The sequence below is a fragment of the Berghia stephanieae genome, chromosome 1 (genome assembly GCF_034508935.2).
Source record: "Berghia stephanieae isolate SIO BIC M18660-M18661 chromosome 1, UCSD_Bste_1.3, whole genome shotgun sequence".
In the NCBI taxonomy this organism is placed as follows: Eukaryota; Metazoa; Mollusca; class Gastropoda; order Nudibranchia; family Aeolidiidae; genus Berghia; species Berghia stephanieae.
This window is the reverse complement of record NC_088360.1, coordinates 77,736,517-77,746,752: the sequence shown is the minus strand read 5'-3', so window position 1 is coordinate 77,746,752 and position 10,236 is coordinate 77,736,517. Positions and strand designations below refer to the sequence as shown.

At 36.4% G+C, this 10,236-nt stretch overlaps 1 protein-coding gene across 1 annotated transcript in view; it reads right to left on the bottom strand.

Annotated features, from left to right (window-relative positions):
• Nucleotides 1-10,236, bottom strand: part of LOC144964600 (uncharacterized) — a 52,968-nt gene that overhangs the window by 12,041 nt on the left and 30,691 nt on the right. Inside the window, exons 7-10 of the mRNA XM_078899056.1 lie at nucleotides 6,082-6,743; nucleotides 3,652-3,741; nucleotides 2,401-2,472; nucleotides 263-423 (exon numbers count right to left, since the gene is read on the bottom strand). Coding sequence (XP_078755182.1) covers nucleotides 263-423; nucleotides 2,401-2,472; nucleotides 3,652-3,741; nucleotides 6,082-6,743 — 985 coding nt within the window. The remainder of the gene's footprint in view (nucleotides 1-262; nucleotides 424-2,400; nucleotides 2,473-3,651; nucleotides 3,742-6,081; nucleotides 6,744-10,236) is intronic.

Below are 10,236 nucleotides of genomic sequence, written 5' to 3'. Positions count from 1 at the left end.
TCGTTTTGCATATGATCACAATCCAACAGTAACATATAGAAATAGAATATATGGGATGAGACATGGAGGTTGTAAGGCTAACTTAGATGCCCCCCCCCCCAACAAAGAAATTGATGCTATCAGGTACAAGTGAGTCCTTTTACACCTGCTCAAAGTCAGGACCTTCAGATATTAAGTCATGAGCCGAATGTATCAGCCCACCAGATATATACGTCTTATATTAATGGTAAAAATTATAATAGAATATGAGAAATCAACTTACCCGGTCATAAGGAAAGCCACATCGTGTTCTGGTACCAAAGGGTTCAATTCAAACTGTTCTTGGACATAAGATTTAAAACTTTCTAACACTTTGTCTACGTCAACCCAGTCAGAATTGCTTTTCACGCGGTTGTTTTCAATAAATGGCTGGAATCCCGGGAACTAAAGGACGAGATGAAATGAAATGTAAAGGATGATTTACTAGGCTGAAAAAAAGGCTTCAAAATAACCCACAGTATTTTTTTTCTTTTTAAAAAAGGTCCTCAAAATTTTCGAAATTACTTAATACAGTCCTGTAAGTGGCAGCTGAGAAAATTATCTGAAAATTTTTCACGGACCGTAAGGCTCCCGCCTGGTCTTCAGCCAATATTCTTATATAAAAAGCAAAATGATGATGAAAAGAGTAAAATGATTGTGGCAATACTACTTAAAAGTTATCTGCTGGTATGATCATTTTGTAATAAGGTCAGAGTTAAGACCGGTGGCGGCTGACCAAGGGCTAAATAAGGTTTACGAAATAAGACTTCTTCTTCTTCTAGGTTCCATGCCTGGTCCAGGCTTCGGATACTGCATGAATTATCTCTCTCCATTCCTCCCTGTCTCTTGCTTTTTCAAACAGCTCTTGGATTGTTAGGTTGGTGAAGCCCTTCAGTTGGTCTATGAGTGTTTTTCTTTGTCTCCCCCGGGCGCGTTTACCAGGTATTTTACCACAACTTGCCAGGTATTCATTCTTATCTTTCCTTACTATGTGTCCGAAAAAGGATAGTTGTCGATCCACTATTAAGGGCATTAGTTTCCTTTGTTGGTATGTTTGTTTTAGCACTTCTTCGTTCGTTTTGTGTGCAGCATACGGTATTCTCTGCATCCTTCTCAAGCACCACATTTCAAAAGCTTCAATGTTCTTTTGTGTTTCTGCATTTGTAGTCCAAGCTTTCGCATCCGTATAACAAGATTGGCCACACGTAGCACTTCAAGACTCGGAATCTAACCCCGAACGACATCTGTTTGTTTTTCAAAATGTTTCCCAGGTCCACGAAGGCCTGTTTGGCTTGAGTTATTCTTGCTCGTATGTCTCGGTTACATCTTCCATCTGTTGTCACTATTGAACCTAGGTATTTAAAACTTTCTACGTTGGTAAGTTGCTCGCCGTGAATCGTTATATTGCAGGTGTTGTTGTTTTCGGGGTTTTTCTGTATTACCATGCATTCCGTTTTGGTGATATTCACTTCCATTCCCTTGGCTTCACTATCTACTACCACTTTGTCAACAATCTTTTGAAGTTGGATTTCTGATGTTGCAATGAGTACCGTATCGTCTGCGTATCTTATATTATTTATGTTGTGACTCCTACTTTTATTCCCTCCATATTATTTATGCCCCTCATGATTGTTTCTTGGTATAGATTAAACAGATCTGGTGAGGCAACACACCCTTGACGGACTCCTTTCTTAATAGGAATGGAATTTCCTGTAGAGTTTCCGATTTTGATAGATGCCTGCTGGGTGTAGTATAATGTTTGCATGAGTCTGAGGTCTTTCTCATCAGCGCCAATGGAGTGCAGTTGTTTTAGTATTTCTTCGTGGCGTACTCTATCAAAAGCTTTTTTGTAGTCGACAAAACAGAGGTATAGTGGGGTCTGAACCTGTATAGCTCTTTCACTTAAAACACGGAGGAGGTATATTGCGTTCCTTGTCCCTCTGTCAGGTTGGAATCCATATTGTTCTTCTGCGATTTCGGGGTTAATCTTATTCCTTAGCCTGTTGATAATTATACGCAACAGTATTTTGTTGATGTGGCTTATTAAACTTATAGTTCTAAAATTTTCGCATCTGACTGCACCTGCTTTCTTTGGTATTGCTATGAAAATAGAGTTACAGAGATCTTCTGGAATTTTCCCAGTATTGTATATATTGTTGAATAATATGTGAAGTTCATCAATTGCTAGATCTCCAAGGCTTTTTAATACCTCTACAGATATTTCATCAAGGCCTGTTGCTTTACCATCCCTCATTCGTTCCATAATAATAAGACTAATACTTTATTATTCCAACTTACAATGACGCCCTGATACGTGTATTGGAAAGGAACTGGTTTTCTTTTAAATTGAGAGGAAAGTCAAGTATTGGTTGTGTTACTTACCATTATTTTTGAAATGGCCTTTATCTTCAGTTCAACGTGTGGATTCACTAATGCTTTAAATCGATTGTTGACCTTTAAAAATTAAAGGAAATGAGTTGATTTCGTAAACTGATATGACGATAAATATTAATTATTTACTTTATAATGATAATAATAAATAAATAAATAAATAATGATAATAATATTAATAATAATAATAATAATAATAATAATAATAATAATAATGATAATAATAATAATAATAATAATAATAATAATAATAATAATAATAATAATAATAATAATAATAATAATAATAATAATAATAGTAATAATAATGATAATAATAATAATAATAATAATAATAATAATAATAATAATAATAATAATAATATAATAATAATATATTAATAATAATAATATAATAATAATAATAATAATAATAATAATAATAATAATAATAATAATAATAATAATAATAATAATAATAATAATAATAATAATAATATAATAAATAATAATAATAATAATAATAATAATAAATACTTATTTCATCACAAGAGATTTATAAAAGCATTTTTATATAATGGAATTTGTTTAATTCAAGATTTTTAAAACACATTGATTACTGATTGAATTATTGGGTAATTGAAGTTGAAGTTGAATTGATTAATTAGTTGATTGATAAATGGATTGATTGTTGAGGTGATATTTGGTTCGTTGTTCGAAAGCGTATTATAAAGTTTGAGATGTAGCAGGAGGTGTTCGACAGAGTTTGTAAGCTTGTTATAAAAAATAATTGAGCTTTTATATAGCGCAATATTCACTAAATATGCTCAAAGCGCTTTACATTGGGTCGGGGCCAACAGCAACATTTAACATTTAGGACGGGATATGACGCCTGTTTGGCGACGTTACAATTTTTTTCGGACAGAGACAACGCTGTTAACGGCCAGGTACTCATTTTACACTTGAGTACGGTGAGAGAATATGAGTAAAGAGCCTTCTCCAAGGACTCAACTATGCCCGAGGCTCGAAGCCAGTACCTTCTGATCCGAAAGCGAGTGTCATACCACTAGACCACATAGCCGCACTTATAAGAATTAGTGCACTTAACAGGGGATCTTGAATAATGAAAATTTAGAATTTATTCGATTACTACAGCATTGTGAAACGCTCTGATGACGTTTACATTTTGGGCTCAACATTCTGCATATTTTCTTTGTTTCTATACATAGTACCGACGTCTATATCTTGAATAGTCAAATTTACCGACTGCCAAAAATGTAGTAGAAATATTTGAAGTGTCTTCCAGTTATAGTTGAAATCTTGGTACAGTGAAGCATCGACCACGGCATGGACCTGCCAAATAAAGAAAATGTTAATAAAACTGCATTTGCTAGATGACTAAATCTTCAACAAGCGCCATATGAATTACCCAATGCATGCACAAAAAATGGAATATTACATCTTTTTACTGAAGAACACTTTTAATATTATTGTCATAAAATGTTCATTCTATATTTTATGATATTTTAAAAGAATCCCCCCCCCCCCTTTCACCACAACCCCCCCCCCCCCCTTTCCCAGACAATTATAAATGTTACTTTACTGTGCAATAGACCGACATTCCATCCAGAAGATTGCAAAAAACTTGCCACTATCCGTTTAGCCCTTCAGGAACGGAATGAATTGATAGACTCTGGAGGACTGCCTCACCACAGTAACAAAATCAAATAATAGCTCAAATTATGTTTCTGAATCGATTTATTATGGTTTAATCATCGTAACAACACCACTACCATATCTCACTCATCTGTAGTGTTTCATTCATCCTGTTTTGTTGATAAAGGGGAAACCCGAGACGTTCATTTGATATGTTCTTGTAATAAAATGGAAGCTTACATTCAATTTCATATTATTTATTTCTTCGAGGTTCGAGCAGCAACATTTACATTACTTCATCAATAACGTGACGTTTAAATCACTCATAACCCTCAATAGTGCAGTTTCTGTCGAGTGATTGTTACAATAAGCTGATTGAAAGTGACTCCGGGGATTTTTTAATTCAAGCTGGTTCGTCAACTGTTTAAGAACAAGTTTTTCTAATATCTTTGACAAGAAAGGCAGGTTTGACACTGGTTTGTAATTTTTAAAATTGTATACATCTAATCATGATTCTGTTAATTAGAGGGATTACCATGGCGGTTTTAAAAATAACTGGTACTTCTCCTGATCTTAATGATTGGTACATAATTCCAGTTATTATGGAAAGAAGCAAATCTAAATTTTCCTTTAATAGATCTGTGGGTATGGGATCAAGGTCACAGTGCTAACTATTTGATGAACGAATTACCTTTTCAACGTCAAAGCATGATATGATACCTCCTTAAAACATGACAGTAATTTTCCTTTAAAAGACCCTCTTCTACACGAATTTTAGAAAAATCAAAACCCTCTCTAATTGCTTAAAATTTTCAATAAAATACTTTGAAAAGTTTTCAGCTAGTTCTTGTTTTTGGGTATTACCTGCTGTTTTGTTTTCATTGCCCATAAATCGTTTATAACATTAAAAATTGCTTAGGATGAGTGGCATTAGTTATTCTAGAACGATAAAAATTAGACTTTGCTTTTTTGATTAAAACATTAACAACGTTCTAAACATGTAATATAAAAATCCCTATGAACTGCAAGTTTGCTTTTTCTCCATTTTATTTGGACTCGGCCCGTCTTCTGTCCCTTCTTGCGGCCTTGATATCGGGATTAAATAACGCTACGCTAAAAGTCAAGTGACAGGAAGCGTCGTCGTTATTGTGTTTGGACCTTTGTAAAAGTCAAGTGACATTGAGCGTAGTCGTTATGAGATTTGGGCTTTTGTGAAAGTCAAGTGACAGAGAGTGTGGTCGTTATGGTGTTTGGATCTTTGTAAAAATCTAAAGACATTCAATGTAGTCGTTATGGCGTTTGGAGTTTTTTTGAAAGTCAAGTGACAGTGAATGTAGCCTGATAAAAACAGACCCACTGTGTTTACGACATTGGCCATACATGAGTCAATTACTAAATTCACTTGACTTGACATCATGCTTACAAATCCATCAAGTTAGTTTGCATTGACATAAAGTCACGTGTTTGAAAATAATTTTCAATCATGTGACTTCAGGTTTGAATTTTTTTTTATTTTCAAACACGTGACTTCAGTTTTGAAAATATTGACACGTTGAGGATGTGTTTATTTAAATGATACTTTAAGTAAAACTTTCTAGCTATGATTATTTGCCAGACTCGAACTTTAAAATTTGAGCCGAAAACATGTCCGTCAAATATCGATCGATTTCATTGACCCTCTTTTGGCAAAAACTCTCAAACCTAGGACCTTGCGAGATCCCAGGTTCGATATTTGAAGGACTAGTCTTCTGGCCAGAGTTTTAAATACGAGTTTTTTTTCCCAGAGTACTGCAGTTAACTTGTAAATTGTCAAGTTCATTGACCGACATTTTGTAAACGTTTTCTGGCCAAAGTGATATAAAATTGTCCCAGAACGGCATGAGTGCAAGAAAAAAGGGACTTTTTGAAGATAGAAGTGAAACGACGTCATTGGTCATGGCACCTACTGTAGAAAAACATTGTATTTATATCCAATTTTATTTTTATTTGACAAGAAAAGTTGTTATTTGTAAAGATTGATTACAAAATTTCATTCACCTCAATTGTAAATGGCCCCTTTTGGGATTTTACACCTTGTCCTGTACTGCCATAATTTAGCATCACTTCTTTGCCAAGTTGCAATTCGACTGGAACTTGTCGTCGCTGTCTGGTTTTCTCGAGAGCTAGGAAGTCAGATTCGTCCAATGAGACATGGCCATGCATCAATAATTCAGCCTCCTTTTCATCATGATGTTTTGATTTCGTAGATTCCACTTGATTCGAAATAATGTTTTCAAAAGACAAAATATTATGAAATGGTCGTGGTATTTGTGACAGTATTTCATGAGTAGTTGTCTGTTTTAAAGAAGGCTCTGTCTGCCCAAAATGTGAAATCATGTCGTCTCGTTTATGTAACATTATATATTTTTTTTCAGGATTTGAGTTAAAGTTACTCTCCTTTATATTTCCAAGATCACGCTTTATGCGTAATGGTATCCAGTCTTCTTCAAGACTTTCAGAATTAGAGATTAAAGGTAAATTGCTGATTTTACTAAGCGATTTGAATATATCATCTTTGAATGATTTTGGGAGTTTAATTCTTTTATAATTATCGTCATCGTCATCATCATCATCATTTTTCTCCGTGATTGAATTTGTTTTGGCCTCTGCTTGTCTCTGGTGGGCTTTCCATGTCTCCTCTGTTTCAAAGAATGGCGGGACTGAAAATAAAATTGAGAGTTATAAGTTCAAGTGTTATGATGAAAGCAATGAACAAATTACTTACTTCAGCCATTGGGCTCCCCATATATGGGGCAGTCAACTGTCTTTCACCATCTCGCTCTGTCTTTGTCTGGGCCATCTTCTCTATTTCACTCCAGCTCATTCCAACCTTCTTCAGCTCTTCTGTTGTTGACCTTCTCCGTGTGCTTCTGGGCCTTCCCCACTTTCCCATTTCTTGTGGATTCCACGTCAGGGCCTACCGGTTGATGTTGTTCGATGGCTTTCTCAGCGTGTGCCCAATCCATATCCAGTACATGCGCTGGATTACCACATTGACAGGCTCTTGCTTTTCTTTCTTCCACAGCTTATCATTACTAGTTTTATTCTGGCCATCTAATTCTGTATATTTGTCGCAGTCAGAGATTCGGGCATGGGCTGGGGGAATGGGTGGTATTGAATTGGATTGGGGGGGGGGGGCGATTTAGCAACTCCTTTAAGTGCTCTGCCGACCTGCTGAGCTGGTCGTGGGTTTTTGTGAGTAGATTACTCTGTTTGTCTTTTACGGGTTTGTTGGTCTGTATATACTTGCCTGCAAGTTTTCTAGTTATCATATAAAGGTCTTTCACATTTCCATGACTTCAGTTTCTGCTTGTCTAATGTAGTGCCTTCGTAATTCGCCATGTTTCTGAGCCGTATAAAAGTATCGCCTTCACATTGGAATTAAAGATGCGTAATTTTTTGTTGATGTTGATATCTTTGAAGTTCCAGACTTTCTTTAGATTGACAAAGGAAGTTCTAGGATTTTTAATGCGTGAATCAAAATTATTGTCGCTACCTCCTTGTCCATCCATAACGTTCCCCAGATAAACAAAGGCTTCTACTTCTCTGATTGTCTCTCCGTTCACTGTGATTGGTGTACATGATATTCTGTTGATTTTCATCCATTCCGGAGATTGCTCGATTATAATTCTAAGAGAAGCTATTTGGTCTGTGCATGACCGGTTTCTGCGGAACCCTGTCTGTTGGTCCCTAAAGTGAGGGTCGATGATATTTTTCATTCTTTCCAGGATGATTCTATTCAAAAATAATTCCCGACACAGACAGGAGCATTATACCTCTGTAGTTATTGTCTTCACACTTAGATTTCCTTTGTTTGGGGGGGGGGGGGGGGTTGATGAGAATTTCTTCCTCCCATTCTTTGGAAATGATTTTCTGTTCCCAGATTTTATGAAATAACCTGTGTAGTAGGTTGACTTCTGTGTTAACTTCTGCTTTGATAGCTTCAGTTTGAATTTCATCATGGCCAGTCGCTTTTCCGTTTTTTAGACGTGATGGCTTTCCTTATAATATCTGTTTTGGACGGTAGTTTGTAGTTAATTGAGACGTATTCATGGGCTGGGGGAATGGTTGGTATTGAATCGGATTGGGGGGGGGGGATTTAGCAATTCCTTGAAGAGCTCTGCACACCTGCTGAGCTGGTCTTGGGTATTTGTGAGTAGATTACCCGGTTTGTGTTTTACTGGTTTGTTGGTCTGTATAAACTTGCCTGCTCGTCTTCTGGTTATCATATAAAGGTTTTTCATATTTCCCGACTGGCAGCTTCTGCTTGTCTGTCGAGCTGACCTGTAAATACTTTTGTCTTTTCGGACACCCTTTTAACCTCTTTATCTGCAATGGTATAGTCTTCTTGTCTTTTGCAGCTTTCTTTGTCTTCCGTTCTTCAGAATTTCTCAGGTATGTATCTAAAATCCATTATTTGTTATTTCTTTTTCTGTCACGGACCTCTTCACAAGTATGATTCCATACATTTTTCATGTCATTCCACTGACTGTCTATGTCTAGATTAGTATCGTCTTGTTCTTGTAGGACTGCGTAAAGGTTTGAAAGCTTAAGCTGGAACTGTTTTTGTACTTCCTCGTGTATTAAGAGACCCATATTGTATTTTGTTCTCGGATTGGTTTGGTGCATATGGCGTTTCAGTTTCAATTGTATTTTTGTAAGTAGTATATGGTGGTTAGAGACATATTGACATGATCTTCTAAATCTTTTACTAATGCTGATATTGTCTGCCTGATTTGATGTTACATGAGCAGGTGAAACCCAAGTGGCTTTGTCGATACTCTTGTGTTGAAAGACACTACCTCCTATAACCAGTTTGTTAAGAGAACACAAGTTGGCGAATCTTTCATCATTATCATTCATTTCTCCGAGCCCTTTTACTCCCATGATTTCCTCATAGCCAAAGTTATCCGATCCTTTTTTGGCATTAAAATATTCCATGAGGATAGTCAAATCATTAATTCTCATTCCATTTAATGTGGCTTGCAATGTTACATAGAAGTCACTTTCTTTTCGTCCTCTGCGATTTTGGTTGGAGAATTGCATTGGATTAATTTCAGTTCTATTTGTTGTTAAAAAGTGTGCAGTCATGATGCGTGGCTAATGGGTTCCATTTTGATAAGGGCTCTATTAGCCTCAGGTGACAGCATAAAGGCAACACCTTCTGAGTGTGGGGTACCATCCTCCATATTGCCAGAATATATTACTGTGTGCCCTTTTCTTAACTTCACGAATCATGTCTGTAGCCATCTTGTCTCACAAACACAAAGCATCGAAATCCTGTTTGTTTGTTTCCATTTCTTGTGATATTTGGTGTGTCTTTCCAGTTTCGAACATGGTCAGAACATTCAGCACAACAGCTTCCGTTTGGCTTTCACTGCCATGCATCATGGATCTCTTAATACGAGTCCCTTCCTCTCCCAGGTTTGAGTAAGATATTTTGGTTTCCCTTTACTTTTCTGAAACATCCAGGAATGTTTAACGTGGCGGCGTTGCTTGCTCCACGCACAACTTTCCTCTTTTATCCAGAGGCTCAGGAATGGGAAAAAGACATTAATATCATTAATATTCTCCAGGCGGAGTTAATTCTCCAGGTAGAGTTAATTCATCGCATGTAAACGAATTCAATTTGAAAATACAATGCCATAGGAGCAGTGGCGTGGGGCCATTGGATCGAATGGTGCCAGGCACCGCACCAATCTTTTAAAAATCATAAACAGCATAATTTAATTAAAATAAAACTGAGAAATTATAACTTCACTGTCTTTCGCCAACTCGCCAACAACATACTGCCTTTTTAGTCTCCGCTCTATTCAAGATTCCGATTCACGCACTGCGCCGACTCTGTGTTGGTGACATCACTGCCGTGGTGCAAAGTTATCCAAAGCTCCAGTTAATGCTCTATCCATTAGTATCGCTACAGCTGATTGAGCGAGAAAGGGTAACTTCGGCCATCCAAATTATTACATTAACTGTCAAAAACACTGATCATTGTCAAGTTTATTTGTAAGCAGCAAAGAGAAACAACAGAAAACTTAAAAATATGACATATTAAAATCCCCCCCCCCCCCCAACCTCAATTTCACGATTATTAAATAAAGTAATTGTATGCAACGAAGCATTGTGGACGAATTTACCAACATATTTCTTGCT